This window comes from Dicentrarchus labrax, unplaced genomic scaffold (assembly GCF_905237075.1).
Source record: "Dicentrarchus labrax unplaced genomic scaffold, dlabrax2021, whole genome shotgun sequence".
Taxonomy (NCBI): Eukaryota; Metazoa; Chordata; class Actinopteri; family Moronidae; genus Dicentrarchus; species Dicentrarchus labrax.
The window spans coordinates 15,660,191-15,684,810 of NW_026136715.1; the positions used below are offsets into that span (position 1 = coordinate 15,660,191).

Consider the following 24,620-nt stretch of genomic DNA (forward strand, 5'->3'; position numbering starts at 1 on the left):
ACACCCAACCACTAATCAACAACGGTAATCTGTGGGCCCCCGTACAAAATCCCCTCCGATCCAAACAACAATTTGGTACAGAAGATAAAACCTCAGTGTACAGGGACGTCTAACTGATGTAGAACAACTTGACAAATCCAAGGACAAATACAGGTGATTTTTAATTGGGAGAATCAACTGTGGAGGTGTGATTGGCAACAAGCCATGGTGTCTCTGTGATCAGGTGCAAGTGGCCCACAAGTGGCCTAGCCTGATTCCCAGTGTGACCATTATGCAAATACAGCAACTAGACAAGCCTGCAACATAAATTAGTCTAACGGATAAAAGCACTTCTCTAATCAAATCATATTGCAAAAGGTTTTTTTTTATTTTGGTGCATATGACCCAAAGTAAGAAAGTATTGGTCAACTTCTAAATATTAGTGAATGTTTCACATGCGCTTTTTTTCAATAGACAGTAGATTTTTCGTTTGTCTTTAGTCTTGAAGATGAACCTCTAACAGCTGATTTGATGCTGGCACAAAGTAAGTCTTGCAGTGCAGGTTTCTCTCAGCCTTTCAAGCACTTTGTCACAGCAGGAACCTACACTAAGGTGCAGCTGCTGAGCCGTTGTCCTGGCAGGTCTCTCCATCCGGTGAAAGAATAGCAGGGAATCAAGTTGCCACTAGTTTCATGGTCCCTTGTCAGTATGGTTTTGATGTCTGGAGCCTGGGTGGAGTCTGGATCTGGTAGTGGTGGGTTTAAAGCTCCACAGGACTATAGAAGAAGCTGCCTAATGATGGTGCCAGTCCTCCAGGGCATAGGGAACTGGAGCATCCTGGCCTGCATCTCCTCTACCTCCTGCAGTATGCCCATTGGCTAGGCAGCCTCTAAGCTCCCTATCCCCATAGCCTCATTGTTTAGTAGGCCCGGCACTGTCAATATTAAGCCTGGCTAATGTGATCTAGAGGCAGCTGGAGCAGCCCCGATTATTACCATGACACAGCCGACTGAGGGGTGTAATATCATTAAAAATAAATCAGGTGGTTTGGAGATTTGCTGTAGCAGGGGGGACTTTGAATGACATTAGGTAGGAGAACTGCCATAATTTCATTAGTCAGTTGGGGCACCTCAGAGAATCTGTTGAAACATTTCCTTTAAGTTGGAGTAATTGAATTTGCTTTCACAACACTGCACACAGAATGAAAGAAAGGGGAACTGATGATGGTATTTTTTCCAATTAATTTGAAAATGAATTTGAGACATGTTAAGAACTATGCAGTACCTGAATGTCATAATAGGATAATATTTCAATATTCCCAATTACAACACATATTGTAGATAATCTATTTGAAAACAGACATATTGGCATTCCTGTTGTTATTAATAGCCTCTTGTGGTGGATTATTGTTGCAAATTATGAGGAAAACGTGAGGCACTGCTAATCTTCTTAAACTGAGCTGTCTGCTCGGCAGACTCATCAGCAATCAGCTGGCAAGTAAATAGGCTGCAGGCTGACAGAGAATCTATTAACATTTCAAAAACAAAATCATAAAAAGCTATTCTTTATCCAACCTTTTTAATGTCTCGTTATTTTGACGGTGGGCTTGGTCGGCATGACTTTGTTGGGAGGTCTTTTTTTCCTCATTTTGCGTGTTCGATCCCCTATTAAAGCGCCAGAAGTGCCGTTGGTCTCGCAGCAAGGGTCTTATGTCGCTATTGTTTTGACGCTTGAGCCACATAAACGGTGATTTCAAGGCCCATTGAGCGCGCGATGGATTGCGGCCCCAAACCCGCTGACGAGTGGAGAGCATTGATTATTGGGATGCGGCTAGAGTGACGCCAAAAGTTGTAAATCTGTTTTCTGAAGTGAACAGTGACGTTAAATCCAATCATATAACATCGAAATAGCGTGTTACCACTCCTAAAGCCTATTAGATAGATAGATAGATGGATAGATAGATAGATAATAATAATTATTATTATTATATATATTATATCATAATAATACTACTAATAATTATAATATAATAATAATATTCTTGTTGTATTATTATTAGTAGTAGTTGTGTTATTATTATTAACATTAGAAGCTGTAGTAGTAGTAGTAGTAAATAATGTTGTTGTTTTTGAGTCTCTGGGTATCTGTGTTGTATCAAAACACACACGAGACAGACCTGCGATTCAATTAACTGAGTTTGAGGCCGGGTTGAAGCCAAAAACTTTATGGGCTTCCTGTTGTGTAATAGTGACATCTAGTGGCACTCTTTTTAACTAAACGTCTCCCCTTGGTTGTAATATGGTCCATATGTAGGCCTACATAAACAGTGTAAGAAGTATGCAGAGCCTTTACTCAAGTCAAAATATCATGCCACACTGTGAAAATACTAAAAAAAAGAAAAATGTTTTACTATTAGTGTGAGAGATTGGAATCTGCAAAGTAACTAGTAACTAAGACTGTCAGATAAATGTAGTGGAGTACAAAGTATAATATGTGCCTCTTAGATGCAGTGGAACAGAAGTATAAAGTAACATGAAATGGACATACATAAGGTACAAGTACCTCAAAATACAGTACTTGAGTAAATGTACTTATACTTTCCAACAGGGGTGGGAAAAGTTTTACAGAACTAGACTGTAAAATTCCCCAATTAAAAGTGAAAAATAACTCAAAAGTAAAATGGAAGTATTATTTCAGCATGTATCAAAGGTAAAAATAGTTATTATGCAGCAAAATGAGCCCTGTCAGTCCTGTATTAGTATAAGTATATTAATTGTAATGTTTTTCTTAGAGTTGGATTTTAATCTGTGATAATGAATTATATTTCATAAAATGATGATGATGTGTATATATAGATTACTACATATAAACACTTCTTTAAACATTTTTTAAAAAAAGAACAGATTAAATGTGAAGAATTAAATAAAGCAAACTATACTGAATGAATTTAGTTTATTCTTATGTATTATTACAAACAAAATGATAGCAGGGCATTAGTAGTTCCTTGTGCACTCATTGGTGAGGAAATATTTTCTGTATGAATTCAATCTTTAGTGGGAAGAAAATAGTCTAAATTTGGCTTTAATCACAGTGAACTGTTTCATACCTTCCTCTGATTCTGAGCATAGCATCACTGTCAGCAACTCTGCAGGAAACAGGAGGAAGATAGAGAGTATCTGGGGAATGGAGCCAAAGAGAACACGTATTTATTTTAGAACAACCTTTTATTAGCTGCAAGATGAGACTGCAGATTACTAATGAGATACAGCATTCATGACACCCCTTATAACACCTCTTCAAAAACATAAGAGTCTGATGTCAGTTAGGCTAAAATCTGTGTATTGAGCTTGACACAGAAACCGTTCACGATGCTGCTTCACACCCCCACACACACGCGATTCTGACCCAAATAAAAGCATATGCTTGGAGTCACACAGTGGAGCCTGGTTCTTTCTATATCTAGCTCCCTCTTTATTCTACACTCCAGCTTTCATTGCTACTCCTCCTACGCTTTGCTTCAGAAATTCACTCACATGCTATTCCATACATCCACCTCTGTTCATCCACCTGCCTGTCCCTGAGCATCATCAGCATCATCAGTATCATCAACCCACTTCTCTCCTCCCCCCTCACCCAGCCACAGGATACGCTATCACAGTTGATCCCATAGCTTGATATCTCCTCTCAGCAGCCATAGTAGCAGTTAACAGAAGTTTTGGCTGTCCAGGACGTTAGGAATGGCTCCTAAAAGAGAACCCTCCATTAAGAAGTCTCCTTCACCAGTGACCCAACCCAGACTTGGTCCGCCTTACCCCTGCCTCCCTGCGGCTCCTGCCGCTCCTAAACCTGCTCCAGAGCAGAAACCTAGGATGCTGCGTCCATCGGATTCACCATTTGACCCAAGTACTTTGGAGGTGAGTGAGTAACTATTTTTTTCATGACAAAGCTAATGTGGGGCATTCACAAATTAGGGCTATATTTAGAAATCTCCTGTCCTATTAGTCAATCTTATTTTATTTATAGTGTTTAGAAATCTCAACTGGAGATGCACGATAGTAATTTCTTGTCAGATGTCAATTAGTTCTTTTAAAATATCACATGCTTAGTGTTTGTAAAGCAGCTTTCCATGATTTTTATGCTATTGTAAGCTGTCAGCATCAATGAGACAGAATCTAAGCTAAGCAAAGAAATGGGGCACTGAAAGTGAGGCTGTCAGTCAGTCACTGGCCTCCTTAGGGAGAAAAAAGCTGTTTCCTGCCACAGTATGTGCTATTTCTTTTGTCAGAAAGGTCAAAACATTTAATAGCCATCTCAATATGACATACACACTGATTATATGATTATTAGAAGAAGCAATAGAAGCACATAACAAAACTAAAATTCAGAATTCAAAGTGAGGAGACTGTTATGTTTCACTCGATTAAAAATGTAGAGAGCTTTTGCTTGACCCATTTTTCAAAGCTAAAATCTGGCTGCATAGAGAAGAGACTTCCCTATATAGTCCTGTGACTTTTAGTACATTATAGTGGCCTATAACTTGGTAGTGGTTGGCTGCGTGCTTACTACAAAATATAACATGTAGGGCGATAAGGCATTAAGCATAGAGCTTGGGGTTATTCCGAAAGTGTGTCATTATTTCATAGTTTGTCCAGCAGCAAATTCTGTACTCCATTATTAACAATACTCTGCATCAACTATTTATGGAGAGTAGCATATCACGGCTGAATAAATGGTGGTGGAGCGCCTGTTCAGAATTAGATTTTCATTTAAACTATAAAATACCCTGCCTCACAGCTACTGGATTTTTGTATACATTATTACAGTTATCTAGAATTTGAGTCCCATTTCTTCAGCCCTTTTAATGATTGAAATGTAAATTAGTTAATACTTTTAATTAGTAGGCTTAATATATAGATTATACTGATGCCCACATTAGACTTTGTACTAATGTGCTTTAGCTTTGTTGGTGCTTTAGCTTTGCTGCCATCCTCATGCGCTTTAAGTGTTACAGTGTGTGACCTGCATGATTTTATAGAGTGAGACTGTCCCATTTAGCCTGTTTGGATATGTGGGCCATGTTAAGACACACTCTTCTGCTCACAGCGGGACCACAGACACGACAGGAGGCCAGAGCTCCAGCTGAGTAGAAAGGCAGCACTTTAGCCAGGCTGTTAAGAGATGGTCTCACAAGTAATCCATCATTCTTGCATAGCCAGACACTCACACCCTTAATGCAAAGCCTAGCAAAGTCATTCACTGCAAACATGCATTAATTTACCCAAGAGGGGTCAAGGTCAAACACACACCAAAATGGGACAAACATCCTTTTAACGTCTTGTAACGTCTAATGTCTTAATCAGAACACACATCCCTTAACATACAATGAGATCCATTTGCTCGCTCATTACTTTGTAAGGTTAGGGGCAGACTGCCTAAATGTAACTTTTATGAAAGATATCCTCCAGCCATGCTTAAATTTAACTTTTAATGACCTCCTTTCAAACATAATGTTCAACTTTGGTACTTACACTAGTTGTGATGTTATACAATCATGCTTGTAGGTACATGCCTTAAATCCAGATTTAAAATGAACAAAGCAAGACACACTGCTGAGTGGAGGGGAACGTTCAGTATTTAAACCCCTTCATCATTCAGGTAGGATTATGTGATTATGATGTGCCTTATCTTTGGTCTTATAACGATTACATTATTTTCTTAAATTCAGCTTTTATCCCCAAAATTACTTAGTCCATGTACCTGCCACCTCAATTCATAAAAAGAATAGTTAGTACGCCGTTTTAAGGCATATAATTCATGTACTGTAAGTCACAAGCCATACGTTGATCTATATACCTATATATGGAGTGTGGCTGTTCGGCCTACTCGTCTGCTAGGACGTCGTGCGTGCTTACGTCATGACGCACGGCTGCTAGGGTTCTCTCACCCGGCCCTCTCTGCCGCCCGTCACACATTCTTTGGTTTGCCGACGCCTCGGACACACCTCAGCCAACACAGCTATGGTGGGTTTTTTTGTTTGTTTGTTTGTTTCACTCGACTTAACTAGGATTACCATTGTATTTTTTTTCAGTAATTAGCTTGTTCCGAGAAAATGGTTTAGCTTTGCAAATATGTTAAATTGAGTTTTGGATATCAGAATTGCCTCGCTGATCGCTAGCGGAAGTGCAACTTTTCACAAGCTAACGTTAGCGTGCACGGTAGATAAAGTTAACCATCACACGGTAGCCTCATTAATGTCACCAAAGTACTTGTGAGTACACCGATCATTGCTGAATGCTCTGTAGCAAGGGAATATCTGGTTTGAGTCAATCTAACTAACTAAATAATATGTCCAACAGTCTTTGAAGTTAACCCAAGCTAGCTTTGCACTGTGCTGCAGAGGAAACCATTTTCATGTAGCCTATTAATTTCTCTTTGAACAGTCTGACTTCTCGGAAGATCAAATCCTTGGTGAGTTTTGATTTTGTGTTGTGACATTTTCCAGATCTCGCTCGTTGTGCATGCTTTCATTCTTGCTTTGGTTGAGATGACACTTTGCCCTGTATCTCCACTATCACCCTGCTCTGTGCCCCGCTTGTCATAGTAGTCTTGGTATTAGGCTTGGTTTTCCTTCCTTATTTCCGTACTGTTTCATCACTTTCCACTTGAAACTGCTTGTCCTTTCCAGATTGAATTTAACCTGGATCAAATACATGGTAAGTCAGTGAAAGGGGACCGCCTTAGCACAAAAAAAAAAAACTGATGGCTATCTCGAAGTGTTTAGGGTGTGATCTGCATGTTGGTTTTGGATAAACCAAATATGTTTTAAATGTGAATGAGAGTCGCTTTGCACTGTTGTTTGGTACGTCCTATCTTGCATATAACGTTATAATACTAGCTTTGACCGTGTGTTGCAGTGTTTTGTTTGTGGTCATTCTAGTCAATCATGCATTAGCAGCACTTATAAAGCCAAACACAGCCAAAGCTCATATCCGTTCTCATAAGTCTTGCTCTGTTGGACAGTAGTCATTCCTGGTTGTGTCAGTTTGCCATAAACTTTGCCTGTTATCTTCCAAGCGGCTCATCTCCGTGAGCGTGCCCTTTTTTGGTGCTGGATACAGTAGTGGATGGTTTTTGTCCTAGGGTTGGTTTGTTTAATCATCGTTGACATAATAGGCTATAACTACTCTCACTCTCCTCCTACTTTCCTCCACTCCTCTAATACCAAATATGGTGTTGGGAAAAGTGCTCACATGCCAGAAGGGAAGAGGCACATTCCTCAGAACAGGAAAAACTCAACAACAGTGCCTGAGCTTTTTTGGGGAATAGCTGCTCCCATAACATTAGGAACAGACTGCTGCCTGGATATTGTGTAATCCAACTCCATGATTCTCTGATAGTAAGATCTTAGGTCTTAGCTTTTCTTTAGCTGTTGAGCCTAATTAGAGTGTCTTATGTTAGATCAAATCTACATTAATCAACCTTGTGAACAATGGCAAGATTGCATTGTTGCTGACTGTTGATAAAGCTTAGGTAATTCCCTTTTAACAACAACCAAAATAGTCAATGCATGGTGATGTGAATGCTTAAGACGGCTCAGGTAGCTCACAGCCTTATTGACTTTTTAACCTTACAGTAAGATATTGATGTCAAAGTGGAGTTGGCAAACAGTACGGGTGTCAGATGAAGTGTTTTTAAAGTTTTGGAAAGAAAATGTTCCATCCTACCTGAAAGACTATTCTGCCAGACACCGAATCTGGTAAATTGATTACTAAAACAGTATGAACTACTGACACATGAATCTTTTGTTTGCTTCCATAAAACGAGGTACACATTATTAGAGATGATACTGTGTTGACATGAACCTTAGCTGAAACCGACAAGTTGCATAATAGTATAACTTTGACATTGTGTAGTCAGATGCATGTTTTTTTGTATGTTTGATGTTTTTGCTGGTGATTGACTGAATTTCTTACATTATATTCTGTTGTATTTCTCGGTTTAAAGCTTCCTGAAAATTGACATAACGGAAACAGTTAGTTGATTTGTTACATGTGTGAAATTGACAAACATTTTGTTTGTAACTGCTGTTAAATTTTAGATTTGTGTGCTTTTTAAGCATTAAGGCAACTTTTCGAATACTTTGTCAAATATATACCCCATACTGTAATATAAGAGAAGTGTTAACGGTAATACATTTATCTTGTCCGCCTATAAGTAACTTTAGTTCTTCTGAGGAATATTTGAACCTTTTTATAATTTGTTTACTTCTGTTTGGACATACAGCATTTAGGATGGTCTTTGCTGTGTCTTTTATATAACACACTATATCTGTTTATTCTGGTGCTTTATTTAAACTATGAACTAATATTTACTACTACATTTTAACAAATTTCCCTGTAATACATATATCCTTGATGTCTTTGGAAACTTATTTCTTACAGAGCATGTGTTGTTGCATTGGTGAAGTTGTTTCACCTTGTTTTTGTTGCTGTGTAGTGAACACATCAAAGACTGACCAGATGACTAACATGAATATACAGTATTTGATCAATTGAGGAAGTTAGAGGGGTGTTTACAAAGTCAACCAGCAAGCTCTTTTTTAGTGGGTTGCGCCACACGCTACAATGCAAATGGCAATAGGAATGACATATGAATTAAAAGAATTTCAAAAATAAGTTTTAAAATATTCCCTTTTTGTGTGTTTGAACACAGCTTGTCTGTGCAACATGAGTTTTGTGGTTGCTAATAGGCATTCAGTTTATCGATGCATCTATTATTCTGGATTGACTGGCTATAGAGTTATCTTGCCTAGAGTGGCAAATCCTACACAGGTTTGTCAGTGTGGTGCTCTGTGCCCTGCCACTTTAAAATTAGGCCTACCAGCAGAGAACCCGGTACCAGCTTAATCACTTGTCATGATCTGTGCTTTCTCTCGTCTGTGTGTTCTCATTTTCCTTACAATCTGTCTGGCTTTTCTGTTTTCATCCTATTTCCAGTTCACTTCATATCTCCATGTCATTCCTTCATAAATGTCTACTTTCTTTTCATTTCTACAGGAATTCATATCTGTACTCTAATTTGTATCCTGCAGAGTTTAAGGAGGCGTTCCTGCTGTTCGACAGGACAGGAGATGGGAAGATCAGTTTCAGCCAGTGTGGGGACGTCATGCGGGCCCTGGGACAGAACCCTGTCAATGCAGAGGTGCTCAAGGTCCTGGGCAACCCCAAGGCTGAGGGTGAGAGGAAAAAATAAGTTTACTAGGAGTAATATTTCTTAAATGTCCATAAATCATTATATTGTCACTGTGCTGAAAAAATAATTTCTCTCATAATTCTAGTTTTTCTGTCACAATGTTGTACTGAGTGCCAAGAGTTTTTCTTTTCTTTTTCAGAGATGAACACCAAGATGCTAGACTTTGAGCAGTTCCTGCCCATGTTCCAGGCCATTGCTAAGAATAAAGATCAGGGCTCCATGGAGGATTTTGTGGAGGGACTGCGTGTCTTTGACAAGGAGGGCAACGGCACAGTAATGGGAGCAGAGCTCCGTCACGTCCTCACCACGTTAGGCAAGTTCCATTTTTATCACCTCTGAATGGATGTCTGCATGGAAAGACTATTTTGGCCTGGTTTCTTTTGCACATACCATTACATACTGTAATCTCCACTGTAGATTGTGTCAGTGCAAAATTAATCTACTGAAAAATGAATGAACATGGCATTAAAAGTGAATTAGAAGTGAATATTTGGTTTGGCACCATGGGGTATGCAGATGTATTTTTAGTTTTATTATCATTCTTCTTAGTTGTCATTTATTTCCTATAATATTAGTTTCTGTGTAAATGTGGAATAACTTTTTGTCCCATATTTAAAATAAAATAAAATAAAACCATGGTAATGTCACCCATGTAAAGTAATAAATGTTCCTTTTTCAGGTGAGAAAATGTCAGAGGAGGAAGTGGAGACACTCTTGGCGGGGCACGAAGATGCAAATGGATGCATCAATTATGAAGGTGAGAGCAAAAAAATAAACAAGAACAACATGGGATACTTGCTATAATTAGGCTGATGCTGTGTTATGACTCCGTTTCCATAACTCGGGCGAACTATTCAATGTAACCATCATACCCAGTCTTGGCAATGTGATAATGAAACCTCAGTCATGAATTACTCTTTATGTGTGCTGTGTTGAAGTGAAATATTGTGTAGTTGCCAAGAGAAAGCATTTGAGGAAAAAATGTAGTTAGAAGCATCTTTTTAACTACTAAACTGACTGTGCTTGATGTAGTCTGTTGAGGTGGGTGTCTATCCGTTGTACTGTCTACTGTCTTGTCATGTGTTGTTTAAACTTCTGTGTTTAATTGTCTGCTTTAAGAGGCCATGTGTAAATGTCAACGGCTGACAGTGTGTTAACTGTTCTTCCTCCACAGCATTTGTCCGCCACATCATGTCAGGCTGAGGGCCGGTACGGGCATTGGGTATATCATGAGATGGCACCTCCAGGCTTTCCTGCATTTTAGTTAATGATAATCCACTCCCATTAGGCTATCCTAACACTAATCAGCTGTAGTTGTTCTCCTCATATTGGCAAACAGGAGCAATGTGCTGTTGGAAAGTAGATTTGACCCGTAGGTGCCTTTGGGAAAGCCTGGTGGTCTCTCTCATCTTTAGTCCTGAGGCTTCTGCCCATGTGTAGCCCCCTGCTGTTCTGTCTCTCTCTCCTGCAGCCCTCTGTCTTGGCTCCTGGCTGCAGCATGCCCCTCTGCATGTGTCTGGGACTCCCCTCAGTTTATAAGGGGATATTGTGGACACATAGAGAAGTGACTGGTCTCATTCAGGGAAAGCCTGGTGGCCACTGTCTTGTTATGTGAGCTGATGGGTGTGGAGCTCACTAGCCAGCTCTTTTAATCTAATTTGCATGTCAATGGTGATATTAAAATAGGCTTTTTTTCCTCTGTTGGTGTTAGAGGTGCTGCTCTTTTCATAGACAGATAAAATAGAGAGTTCATTACATTGTAGACATGTGGTAAATTTGAGGATAGCCACCAGCTTTGGGAGAGTAGACCAGTCCCTTTTTTCTACTAACCAGAGAATTGCAATGAGTTGCTCTTGTGCTGATTGTTTTCTCCTCTGTACTGATGGAAGCTGAATTTTTAGCTGGCCGCTCTCTGACTGGACTGTAGCTCCCTCGATCTTCTGAACTTTTCTTTGCTTCTCAACTAGAGGAAAGCAAACAGCGAGGATGGCTTCTCTAACCAGCTCTTCTTGGATCATAGACATGGCCAAATGCTTTGGCTGAATAGGAGATAGAGATGATTACCTCACCTCTTTCTCTCAGTACCCCCTTCAACCCTTCTTTTTCCTCTGGGTGGGCAGAATATGGGGGCTCTGCCTCCAAATGCAGCACTTCCCACCCGGGCTCACCAAAGCTGGATGAGGAGGGGGCCTTAGTGCCACATGCTGTAGTTGGAGGGGGTCCCTGCGAAGATCTAGACAGTGAGTCTTACATTTGTCTCTTTCTCCTCTTTTACAGAACTGGTCAGGATGGTCATGAACGGGTGAAGACGAAGAGCATCCCACTTTTTTACCCTGTCACATGTACCCTCTTTTTGCAGTTAAGCTTCTACAGTCCCCCCACCCACCCACCCGACCGTTTCCATGGATTAGTTATCCACATTTAATTTAAGAAGTGCCTTTACATTCCCTACAAAAGACCACAAATGACTTTGTCTTTGTGCTTGCATTGTTTGCAATAACATTCCAAGATGCAGCACTTAGGACGACATAAATTGATAATGGTATACTGTAACTATTGATACTATTGATACATTGTGTCAATGTTGGATGGGACATTAATATATAGAAATACGTAATAACTGTCAGCAACCTACTGTATCATTGGCTAAGACTTGCTTTGGCAGAGGATCATGTTCCTCCAATTCTGCAGTTAACCGATGTATTCAAAGCCATACTATCATGAGGTAAAACGAGACATTTCAGATGGGCTCCCATGTTTTTAATTGACCCCAATTTTGTTGCTGCATCTAAATAAATGTTTTTTTCCTGAAAACTTATCTCGGTGGTTTTGTTTGATTTGATAGAATAAAGTGTAAGATTCCTTGTCTTATTAGGTTTTACACAATGCATTCATGTTTTTTCATCGACACAAGAGGGCAGTGTTGCTACTGGAATCTATGTTAAAAGGGTCACTTTACTGTCAAAATATACAGTGTGTATAATACAAGAGGAATATCTTGATCTGCTCTTTATGCTTTTTGAACCAAATGAAGAATTTAATCTTGAGTGTAGGCATTGGTGCTCATGTCAATATACTATATAAAACATTATTGGCAGTCTGAGACAATTTTGAGTTTCTGCTGTTGGTTGCAATTGTTAAGGGATGTATTTGGGGGTTTTTTTTCAGCCCAAAAATATTTCAGATATTCTGTGACCATGCTGTAAATTTTCTGAGAAATGGTTTGGTGACAGAGCACTAGGATATGAGCAGTAGAAGGCTGTTTGGTGGCTTCCTGACCTTTTCTTCATTTTCTTCACAAGCAGCCACAACTATTTCCCCTCATTAGGCACCACAGCTAGTGGAGTGTGGAGCTTATGTGTGTGGGGTAAGGTTCAGGAGGGTGTCATAGTCCACTGCTGAATAGGTTGTCCACTAATTACTCGGTGTGTGTGTGTATGTGTGTGGTCGATGGAAGTCAAGGCTATTGATTATTTTAATCCTCCTATTTGTGAGTCTGTGATCCTCGTGGCTCTGCATTCGACAGGGGAATCACTAATGGGCCTCAGCGCAGCCTGTCTCAGACCTCTCCCCGTCCAATTAACTTTCAACTGGAATCTGCCAAGAGAGAGAGCCAGGGGCTGGGCCCAGGCATGGCGCGGCTACATCCCTCTTTCTCCACTCAGGAGCAACAGATTCACCAAATCCTTTAAGTCTAGAATGCCATCCTCGCTCTACTCTAATTAAACACTTTACTTTTTGCCAATAATCTAAGATTCATTCTCTTTAACATGGAAATGATGTCTCTCTCGCTCTGGTTTAGGAGCTGCTAAAGTGGTTATATTGAAAATATAGAATAAACGGGTCGTATTAATCGTGTAGAAACTGACATACAGTGTGTAGTTTTATTTCACACATAGTTGTGATTTGTACACATTGTTGTAAACAATTGTATACCTTTATGAGTTAAAACCCCCCCAGTTTCAATATATGTAGTGTTTATCGTTCATTTAATGCCATGTGTACCGTAACATACACAAGATAGTTTATAAAACACCTAGAGCAGGGGGTGATAGCATGGACACGAAAACAGACTAACAATTAATCTGCTGTTTAACTATTTTCATTAATTGAATGAAAATTTATTGTTTATCAAGACATTTAATTTTCCCATAAAAATGCCAACATTTCGCAGGTTCTTGCATCTCAAATGGGAATTCTTTGTCCTTTATGATATTAAACTGAGTGTCTTTGTGTTTTGGGCTGTTGGTCACACAAAAACAGACATTTGAAAAAGCCACTGTGCATTCTGGGATATTGTGATGGATATGTTTTACATTTTGAACATTTGACCAAACAATCAGCTGGTTAATTGAGAAAATAATTGTTAGATAAATCACTAATTTGGGAATTTGATTTGCCATAGTAGTGTAAACATACACTGAATATATTCAGAAATATAAATTTCCTCAAAGAGGCAGAATAAGTGTATGTGTATAAGAGAAAGAGCACAGCATAACTTATTATTTATCGATAAATTGAGAGAAAGGTAATATTATTTAAGGTCAATCTCACCAGTTCCCTGCATGTCTTTCTTATTATTGGTGGGCTCTCCAACAAATTATCCTGGTTGAAAACCCTGATAAACTATGTCAAGCCTTGTCGAACACTGAACCAATTTGGTTTGTTTGTACAATTGATCACTATATTGTTACATTTAAAATGGCTGGATTTTGTAGATCCTGGGTGTATTATAAGCTGAGATCAATATAGTGGTATTAATGTTTGTGTCTTAGACAGTGTCTTAAGACATATTGGAAATCCATGCTTTAGCAGGCAGTGGCTGTGGTCAGCCGCTGTGGCTTCGATTTCAGCTGGGAGTCCACGCAGCCATGTCATACATCCAATTCTTCACAGTTAGTCCAACTCCAAATTCAAACTGAATAAGGGTCTGTGTGTGTTTATGATTTAAACGCACATGCCTTTATTCAGCGCTGACCTTCACCACGCCAAAACAATATGCAAGAACACAGACAAGGTAGGTATAGATATTTTAATAGCAATTATCTGCTCAACCTATTCAACATACCAGATAGCCCATCCCAGGATTACTGTTTATACATATGATGATACTTTGACAGGGTCTCTCAAAAATAAAGTACTAAGTAAGTATGGCAGTGTAATTACAGTAACGTGTCTGTAATGTATTATACAACATTTAATGTAAATAAAACAGTGCAGCTGTTACTTTTCACTGCCTCATTATCTTACAGTATCTATATATCCGCTCATACATACTGACATACCCCCCCGCCCCCACACACACACACACACACACACACATACACACAATATTGTCAATAATGCACTTGGCAATTAGAACTTCATCACACACAAGTGCCATCCATAAAATGTGTTGCCTTGTAATATAAATATGCATTGTTTTATCTTGCTGTGTGATATCCTGTGTCATGATGGAAACAGGACAGAAAGGTCAAACATCTGTGTTTATTCAGATGGCCTCTTTTTAATCAGTACTGCCCCAAACACAGGGTGAATCACAACAGGGATTAATTAATTCCAACTGGCGTAATTCACTTGAGGGCTAAATATTTTACAATGATGAGTTGCAAAATATAGGTTAGGCCAGTCGATCAGAGGTCACTAGAATGGAGAGCAGAAATGAATACTGTAAGGTAAATACTGGAATACAGTAGGTGTGCATTTGCCTCAGCTTAGTCATCTTGATTAATGGCACCCTCAACACCATTATTGCAGTAAAAACAATCAGACTCATGGTGTTTGATATATTCTAGTTCTCACAATGTCAGTTAATATGGAACACATTAAAGTATTTTAGATATTTCGGAGCCACAACGTGCAATTATTATGTGCACCTATACTGTACATCTTCTGAAATTCATATTTGCACTCAAAGGGCGCCAATAAATGCAGTTGCTCTTGATAACTGGCTCAAAATCACACAATTCCACTTAATGCCACTTATCTCTGATATTCACTCCATCCACATTTCTGTAATCTGTTGTAATCTCAAGATGTCTGTATTGTGTGTGTGTGTGTGTGTGTGTGTGTGTGTGTCTGTGCTTGCTTGCATATGTCTGTATATATTTTTGTGTGCACTGCAGGCATTTTGCGCGTGCATCTCTCTGTGTGTGTGTGCTTTAATTTGCATACATACATGTCTGTGTGAGTGTGAGTGTGTTTATGTGTGTGTTGGTGTCCATTCTCTGCAAGTGAGGATTAGATTCAGTCTGGGTAGATGAGGAAGCCGGAGAAGGTGCTGTACTTGTTTGTGTTCCCTCCGTGGACCTTCCCTCCATCCAGCTGCACACACACCTCATCGCCCACGTCCAAATGCAGGATCACACTGTTGGAGGCGTAGTCGTAATTCTGATCAGCGTCCTGAGCGATGGCACTGGCTCTTACCTGTCACCCACAGAGGACATACGCATTGACAATTAGAACATGGACGAAAGTGAACAAACACTTGCAAATGTCACCACCACTTACTCATCAGCTTCAGGAACTCTTTAAAAGTAACTTTAAAGCTACCATATCTCATTCTATTCCTTTATTACACTTTTTTCACAATTTTTTGCAGATGGTAAATTATTAACAGCCTTTAAATGAGACACTCATGAGCATGACATCACCTCCACATTCACGCTGGATAAACAGATGGATGGGACTGTGACCTGTGACCCCAGAGGTGGACTGAGAACACAGTCACTCTGCTTCTCATTGATCAGCTGTGGCTGGGGCTCAGGGCAAAGGGCCGGGGATGGAGATCTGATTGGGTTGTGGAGATAAGCGGACTCACTGGGGACAACAGGTTGTCTATAGGGAAACTAGCTCAGCCGAGAAACAGCATTACTATCCATACCAGCTATTGACCTGTTGCTTATGATCCCGGGCCAGCTCAATATGCATGATATTGAGTGGCTATGCTCAAGCCAGACAGTTTCACATTTGCATGCTGTGTGTGAGTTTGGTCTTATTGACCCAGCAGCAGTGGATCTTTACTTGTTTGTTAACACATTTAATTGGGTTAACTCATTGTGGACATTTAAATACACATGCCTAGATAACTAGTTACAGTTGTAGATGAAACAGGATTTGTCTATTTATTATTATACTTTTAATCTTATAAGCAACACACCAAGCTTATATTCCCACATTATTCAATGTTTTTTTAAACTGGAAGGTAAATGTAAAGAATGAAGTATGTATATGTCTTGAATAAGATCCATAAGCCCTTCATGTATAGTATGACTGCACAATTTTCAAAAATTGTTGGTAGATAGATAGGGAAGGTGCAGAAAAGTATATTCGTACACTAGGTTGCTTTCCTAAAAACCTCCTAAGTAGGATGTATCAATAATTCTGGTGTAGCAGCTCCAATCATCAGGCATATGTCAGCCATCAGTGGCCTTGTGTCTGGCTCAGTGTCCATCTTTGGTGGGAGCACTCAATCTGTGTCAGCAGCCAGACAAGCCACGCACATCTCTATGACAGCCACAGAATATGATCTGCAACTCAACTACCATCATGTCATTCCCATCACTGGGCCCCTTTCTCCCCAACGAGCATGCATCAATTTGAGACAGTCAATCGCTGGGCAACAGAGCCTGAATTACTGTAACTAAAAAAATATGCTATTTTCCCCCTGCACCGATCCATTTTGCCCTCGTCTGAGCACATTGTCCACCATATATCAAAAGCTGGAGCTGTGTTCAATTTCCTGGACACTCTCTACTAGCCTCCTTAAATGAGATGCAGGTCATGGATGCTGCATCCAACATACAGCAGGTTGGTGATCAGTGGTTAAGCATGTCCCTGTCCACTCTAAACCCGACTGATTAAAGAAGCAGAGCAGTAGATCTCCTGAGGCTTTACAGCTCTGCAACCCCACAGTAAAACCAAACAGCTATAGTTTTAACAGTCTTGTTTCTTTAGATTCTATAATGCTCAGGGGTGCTTTTAAAGCAGCTATATTTCTCACTCCAGAGCTATTCAACTTTTCTTATTTTAATGTAGAATAAGTGACCAGTGTAATCTACATTCAGTTGGAAAAGTTAGAATTAAAAGAAACACTGGCTCAGTGGGGAAAAAATGGTGAGGAAGTGAAAGTGAGATACAGTAATAATACCTGTTCCTCAGTCTGTCTAGACATGACAAAGACTGTCTGGGATATGTAAAAGTGAAAGACTGCATAGACAACCAGGTTGGTGGTAATCTGGCCTGACCCTGTCTATGGACACTTAAACAATATACTACATCGTCATGTGATTACAAATAATTTAGCTAACTGATGTATATATATCATTTCGAAAATCTAAGCAATTGGTTTTACAATCAGACCCATACAAATTATTTGACTGTGTATTCTTTTGTTACTGCCCAATTAGTATAATTAAACACTGAATATAATCTACCCTTTCTAATGCCCTCATAAGACCATCTCTCAAATAACGACACCAATCTATTGTCATCTGTAAAGGTTATATTGTTTTTCTGCTTGACATGTGTAGTGACAGCCAATATCACATTTGCATCTTTAGCTGCAGCTGACAGTGATGCTGTTGCTGTGACTTCCTATCGACACAAGGCATATGTCATCTTGCTCATTATTTTGGCCAAACAATGTAACGGAGGGAGATGTAGGGAGATCTTTCCAACCTTAAGGCCTTCTCAGATTCTCATGACTTAATGCATGGAAGTGTGGTTGAATTCTATACAACAGAATAATATTGATCATTAAGCGTAGAGATTATTTTGCCAATCTATGATGTATGAATTGGTGCTTCAGCTGATGTTCCTGTGCGTGAAGGAATAATGCAAGCCATCCATTAATGCATATACCAGACAGAGAGGCATGAGGGAGCCGTGGTGGGATTAGGACAGGAAGCCGACAGAGGAGATGGATACGGCTGAAGGACACAGACTGATCCATGTGAACCAGGCAGCATACTGTGCTGATCCTGGAGCTGGAAGGGTTGTGAGCCGTGAGGCAGGGGCCCCCAGGGCTTGCCTGTGGCCATCTCTGTCTCCGCCTAGCCCTTTCATTATAGGGCCTCCAGTAAACACGCCTGGGAGTAGAGGGGGCCACAGGCAAGGAGGAAGGAGGAGGGTGGTGGGGAGCAGCTGCAGTGTCATTTTCTATACAAGTGGAGACGCAGCGCAGAAGACAGACAAGGATAGACAAAAAGAAGGGAGAGGGAGGAAAAACAAAAACAAGGGCCAGAGGGGTGAGGAAAGGGGAGGGAGGGGGGCCTAGAGTAACAGACTGATCAAGCGAGGCTATTTTGTGAGACCAGGGAGATGTGGTGGTGGTATATGAAGTCTTGTTTTTATCTGTGGTGCTGTGCTCCACTGGTAATAAAACTGACAGGATTCATTCACTGTGATATACTGACCTCTTAGAGCGGAGACAATAGAAAAGTAGCTGTTAAACTTACCTAAGGGACTCCAGCACATGGCAGGAGGGTTGGGGACGGATGGGGGGGGGCACGATGTTGTGGAAATAGAATATTTATTGAATAGGTTTTCCCTCTCCTCTGGGAGCTCAGGGATTACATTGTGACAAGCGACTGTAGCATTGAACCGTACCTTAGATTGCTATTGCCTGCTATTCAGTATTACAGTCTGTAGTCTGCTGCACTATAATGATCAAACCTGTGCACAGTATGAAAGAAATTTACTTGTTTTAATTACTCAGAGGCACATCATGATATTTTACGTGGATCTCTTATAGACTTAAAAGACAACATTTGACTTGTCTTCATAGAACAAATGCTGCTCTGTATCTAACTTTTTCTTGGCCCTCACTGTAAGGCTAATTATTATTTCACCTGTACCATATCTATGTCTCTGTACCGCAGAAGTTAATGCAGGTTCCGGTCATTACAGCGAGTGATGACATTTTATCACTACAGTGTGAAATAACTTGACCTTCAACTGAGCTATTAAAAAAGTCTATGACAGGTGAAAAAACAAGGGAGGGATTAAATGGGAGCCGAGCCAGTATCTATTTGTCTACATTACACATTGTATTAAGAATGTTTAATATATGTATACAGTTCCACAATGGGAATATAAATGAAAAGGTGAACAGCTCACATATCAATTAATGAGGGGAAATGGAGAAGTTCTGTTGAGAAGAAACACATGACGTATTACCACCCTTTATCGCATAAAGCATGCCAACGTTAGCATAAACTGTGTTAATAATAAGCTGGAATATTCAGTAGCATACAACTCATATATCCTTGACAGTGATTTAGTAACAGAGTGATTAAACGCCTTTATTATAGCAGTGGCACCATGAGAAGTGCATTCATAACTATTTATTTTGAGCAAGGCTAAATCAATATTCAATCATTAGGTATCATAGGGATATGATATGGATCATCTTCCAAAACTGGGTTATCAAATTTGGCAATGTGTGCCTTGTGTTTCCTGACTGTGCAGATAAAACAACTGGGGGTTGATCAGCTGAATAAGAATAGGGTGTAACAGTGTTGAGGAAACATTCACATCATACCTTATAATTGTACTGTAAATCAATTGCCACTGCATAACATGGAAGCAACTGAAGTGTGACCCCCTTCAATCACAAATCCCCTGACTCTGAAGCCCTGTCATGCTGCAATGATTTGTGAAAGTTAGATTGAGGTGTGAGCAGGTAGGCTTTACAGAGTGGGGATTTAGTGAAGGTAATAGGTATTGGATCTATAGGAATCCCATGGAAGCCCTGCCACAGTCAGCACATCCTCCTGAGATCCTGGCATCGTATTATACAAAACACATGTCACATGACACAACATAGTCCAACAGCCAATACAGTTCCCCTATTTAAAGATCATTAGCAAAGATACACAAGTTATACATCAAAAAATCTATTGGTTTCCAGAACTAATTAATTCTCTGCTTTCAACCTTTCTTTCTCTCTTTTTCTTGCCGGCCTTGATGACTTGTCAAGCCGAGACGTGTTGAGTGGGTGTCCATTGGTCATCGTGCCTGATCTCATCCTGGCCTTCACCACCAGCCTCCCTGATGCCTCGTCTACCAGCCCACTGTCTCTGCACCTCCATTAAGTCATCTATCTTCCTCTGCTCCACCCCTGATCTTCACATCAACTCACTTGTCTTGTCCCCCCCCCCCCCTTCACTATCTCCAAATGGACGTCTCAGTATGCCCCTGTCATGTCAAGTCTCTTGTGTTCCATTCATTCTCACTGAATCTGTCTGAGTCCTGAATCTTTTTGGACTGGCAGCCTAACAAAGCCAAGGTTACAAATGAGCTTATCTGTTAAGGGGTAAAAGTTACAACACAAGCAGAAACGGAAGGTAGCAAATTTGTAGCTATGGCATTTTTGGGTTAAAGAAACCCCAATGGGCAGACAAAATATCCAATAAAGCCTCAGCACCTACGGCAATAGTAAAACAGGCTGTTTGATTCTATAGTCAGGAATGCAACTTGTCAGACATAGCGCCCATTTAGTAAACCCTAGCCACTGACTGACAGGCAGAGTACCCACCTGCCTCAGGGCTTCAATAACTCCAAATATGATCAGGCATTCTGCAACACTTCATTTACTCTCCACTTTCATCTACCAGCAGCTCTGTTTGGGTAGATTCCTGTTAAGTGAGTGTTCTATTTAACTGAACTTTTTAAGGAGGCAACCTGATGGGCATCAGATGGACCTGGGTGAAGTTAAATGATTGAGTTATGTGAAAAGATAATTAATGGAAAATCAATTAACAAGCTTGGGAGGGGTTGGGAGAGGAAAGTATAGCTGGTGATCAGGGATCTAATCCAAGATGTATAAATTATTTAGCAGACTAAGATGACTTGAATGACAATATAGGACTTTAACCAAGCACCCTTAAACACACATTCACTTTTTGTGAATGTCTCAAGCATATACGTATAGTAAATCATGGTTATCATGGTTAATGAAGAATGATTTGAAACATGTCGCTTTACATCTCACCAAATCAAGTCTAAATGAGCCGTTCTAAATCAACTTTATTTACAGCTGTTGTGATGGACCATACAGTATGTTTGAGCCTACATGAGCCTGTGTGCATTTGTTTAAACAGTCCTTGGTACACTACATGTCTGGAGAGTGAGGTCTGAGAAGAGAGCATTTGCATTTAAAGTCCTTGATGTAGGAATGAATGTAAAAAGCAACTTGAAGAATGTTTCCTGAATTTGGAGTCCTCTGATGAAATCCCTGTGATTTATCCCACCTCTCCTCTCCTCTCCCCCCCATCAGCCCCTCTGTCTTTAATTAGTGTCTGGGGAATGAGGGAGTGGATGAGTGGACTGTCAATTTTACATTCATTATTTATTTAGCTGAGGTGTAAACTGACTGGTCCACGTACTGACAGACATTTCTCTGGTGCTCTTTTGCACTTCTGTTTAGGCGATAATCAAGCTCTGTGTATGATACTTACTAATTAGACTGTTCCTTTTGGTGGTGGCGGCTTGTGCATTCTGCCACTTGTCATTTAGCCACAGTACATGACATGGGAATGCAAATAACGGTAGCTGTGATTTTTAGACTGTATAGCATGAATTCCCCTTAATGAGGAGAAAGACTGCTATTTCATTCTTTGGCTGTCATGTTGCCACCTGCTAAGTGGAATGTGCTCTGAATCTGAAGAGCTCAATACAGAGGTGAATGTGAGTCAATGGTAACACAGGATGGTCACCAGTGAAAAAAAAAATCTGTTGCATGGTCGTGTGTGTGCATACATACAAACGCATACATTCAAACCCTCTATTGTACACACACTTTCATGCGTGCGCATTCTCACACACATATTTACTAACCAGTCCGTTCTTCTTCAGGTCTGCCCACATGCTGGTCCCATCACCACCTCTCATTAGAACATGGTAGGTGAAGAAGTAGATGCCAGGCAGAGGACAGGTGAACTTGCCGGTGCTGGGCTCATAGTAGTTACCTACATTGGTCACCACATCATCGAATTTCAGTATTTCATTCCCCTCGTGCTGCTTGCGTAGCCCTGCGTAAAATGCAATTTTGGGAGTGTAGAGCGAGGGAGAATAGCCACCAGGACCTGGACCTTGGGGTCCCTGTGGCCCTGGTTTGCCTGGCTCTCCAGGGGGTCCACGTGCTCCTGGAGGGCCAGGGATCCCTGGCGGCCCACGAAGCCCAGACTTTATCTTTTTCCCAGAGTAATCCTGGGGAGGTGGTGACACAGCTGTCAGCTCCTGACCAGGCTGAGACGTCGCATAGGGGTCACATACCATCCTGCAGCTTCCAAGCATTTCATAATGGCTCCCTGCATTTCCGGTGTTCCTCCCTTTGGTTGTGTGGACCAGCAGGGGAATGGCCACCAACAGTATCAGAACCATGGCTACACCTACAGCAGCTCCAATGACGCGTTTCCTGCGGCTGAGCCGCGAGGCGGCCAGCGTCAGGAAGTCCTCTTCCCCTTTGGCTGGAATAGTGCCGGCCAGGATGAAGCCTCTCAGAGAAACAGTATGGTTTGAAAAGGTGAAGAAGGATGTGGAGAGGAGTGTATCACTAGGCTAAGTATGAAAACGCAAAATGGCAGACAGCCAGAAAGGAAACAACCGGATGAGAGGATCCTAGAGAAATGATGTCCAATGGACCAGGAACGAGATATTTAAAAAGCCTATGGTTAAAAAGGTGAAATCGTCACACACCACAGTGTTTAGGGAAATAAACACAAAAATGTGTACGTCTCACCCACTACAAAAAACATAATTTATCAGATGAAGTCCAGTTTCACCTGTTTTGACTTCCCCTGTTGTCCCTCCAGTTCAGTTTATTTTTCAGCATCAAACACAAACCATGACTGGCACTGAGAGGGTTGTTGTGAGAGCGGGGCTTATTAAAAGTGTGCTGAAATGAGGGCTGGTTCCAAATTCAGCTCATTGAGGAGGACGTGGAGGTGTTGTTTGTTGTCTTGGATTAAGTCTGATTTACAGACAAAGAAAAATCTTCTTTCAAGCGTTCCCTACAAAGCACAGGATTTCACTTCATGTGGACATCTCACTTAATGCCATGACTATAAGCGACAAAAGTTCATCAGAGATCTTTTTCTGACACAATCATCTTATGACCCTCCACTTTTATGTTGTTTCCACTGTCCACATTAAAAAGGAGTTTTTTTCAGTAACCCAATAACTGTTTTGTAAAACTGGGTGTGCTTTTGATAGATTCCTCCTCCTCTTTATATCTGGATCTGGAAAGATTGGCAAAAAGAGCAAAGACAGTAATTGATTTGTCCTTATTTACCACTGTTATATAGCTATAATTTAACTATGGTATTAATGCATTAATTCAAAGAGTGTTTAAAACGAAATGATAAAATAAATATCAAAATAATATTTTCTAAAATAAAGATGGTGCAAAAAATTATGAAATGAGCAAAATATATATATTTTTTCATAGATGAGGTAATGGCAGGGCTAAATTACATATATGTGACAATCTACAACGCGCCATGAACGTGTTTCTGGTTACATTTAAAACTGTTAAAAGAGAGAGAAAAAGACAAATAAAAACTCACCATCTACTGTTTATAATCCAATATTATTTCTGGAGGATAAAATTCTCTGTGCATCAGCATCAGTCCGCGTCCCACCAAAATGACTGAAAGACTTTGGACCGCTGGAGTGCCAAATGGAGAGCCGGGGAGCCGACGGGCGCGCAGGAGATGCCAGGAAAGTGATGAGAGTTTCCTAATCAGCGCTTAATCCCCTCTTTTCTTTCCAGTTAGAAAATGGAGTTTAAAATGCTGCTAACTTCAGAGGAAATGAAGCCCAGAACATACCTGCGAGAGCACTTTTTTTGACACAATTCCAAATGAGGAACGCGCAGCAATCTGACGCCCCCGTCCAGAGTAGCTGTCCACTGTATCGCTTATCGCAGTGTTTGGTCCATGGGCAGTCCTAGTCGACACCTGTTAGATCTCTCTCTCTCTCTCTCTCTCTCTCTCTCTCTCTCTCTCTCTCTCTCTCTCTCTCTCTCTCTCTCTGTCCTTTACATCATACCTGCATTTTTATGTTGCTCTTCTGTGTCTAATAAAAAAATCCACTGAATTTATGGATGTTAAAATGTATTGCCAACATAGCGAGGGCTAACATATGTTTTCTATTCTATTTTATATATATATATATATATATTATGAATCAACATTATTATTTTTTGTGAGCCAAATCAAATATTATTTCACTGTAAACTGACACAAATGAGGGCTAGACTGTGCTGATGCCTCCCATCTGTGTCTGCCCAACATTCACCTGTTGTTAGAGACAAACTCTTTGCAAGCAAAATTTTTTGATAAGGCAAAACAAAGGAGGATGTTTTCATCTTCGGTGTGTCTGGG

At 40.4% G+C, this 24,620-nt stretch overlaps 2 protein-coding genes across 5 annotated transcripts; one reads left to right on the plus strand and one right to left on the minus strand.

Moving 5' to 3' along the window:
* Positions 1-3,701: 3,701 nt before the first annotated feature.
* Positions 3,702-12,049, plus strand: zgc:153867 (uncharacterized protein LOC337226 homolog). Of its 4 annotated transcripts, none has more exons than XM_051425052.1 (7): positions 3,702-3,893; positions 6,665-6,692; positions 9,071-9,214; positions 9,371-9,544; positions 9,911-9,988; positions 10,406-10,440; positions 11,509-12,049. In XM_051425052.1, the coding sequence occupies exons 1-6, from the start codon at positions 3,717-3,719 to the stop codon at positions 10,432-10,434; spliced, it is 630 nt and encodes a 209-aa protein (XP_051281012.1). In that variant the 5' UTR covers positions 3,702-3,716; the 3' UTR covers positions 10,435-10,440; positions 11,509-12,049. The 4 variants fall into 4 exon arrangements, with proteins under 4 accessions (XP_051281012.1, XP_051281013.1, XP_051281015.1 ...); XM_051425055.1 differs by lacking the exons at positions 3,702-3,893; positions 6,665-6,692 and adding exons at positions 5,874-5,999; positions 6,420-6,447; XM_051425053.1 differs by lacking the exon at positions 10,406-10,440.
* Positions 12,050-14,249: 2,200 nt separating this feature from the next.
* Positions 14,250-22,791, minus strand: c1ql4a (complement component 1, q subcomponent-like 4). The gene is made up of 2 exons (XM_051425056.1): positions 22,072-22,791; positions 14,250-15,657 (listed from the first exon to the last, which is right to left on the minus strand). Exons 1-2 carry the CDS (start codon positions 22,615-22,617, stop codon positions 15,478-15,480), a joined length of 726 nt encoding a protein of 241 aa, XP_051281016.1. The 5' UTR covers positions 22,618-22,791; the 3' UTR covers positions 14,250-15,477.
* Positions 22,792-24,620: the final 1,829 nt, after the last annotated feature.

Bases quoted from the DNA above. Each gene is read 5' to 3' on its own strand.
- zgc:153867 (XM_051425052.1), top strand. From the start codon at position 3,717: ATGGCTCCTAAAAGAGAACCCTCCATTAAGAAGTCTCCTTCACCAGTG. The intron at 9,545-9,910 runs GCAAGTTCCATT...TTCCTTTTTCAG, and splicing joins TCACGTCCTCACCACGTTAG to GTGAGAAAATGTCAGAGGAG. The intron at 9,989-10,405 runs GTGAGAGCAAAA...CTTCCTCCACAG, and splicing joins TGGATGCATCAATTATGAAG to CATTTGTCCGCCACATCATG.
- c1ql4a (XM_051425056.1), bottom strand. From the start codon at position 22,617: ATGGTTCTGATACTGTTGGTGGCCATTCCCCTGCTGGTCCACACAACC. The intron at 15,658-22,071 runs GTTAGTAAATAT...TGTGGGTGACAG, and splicing joins ACCTGAAGAAGAACGGACTG to GTAAGAGCCAGTGCCATCGC.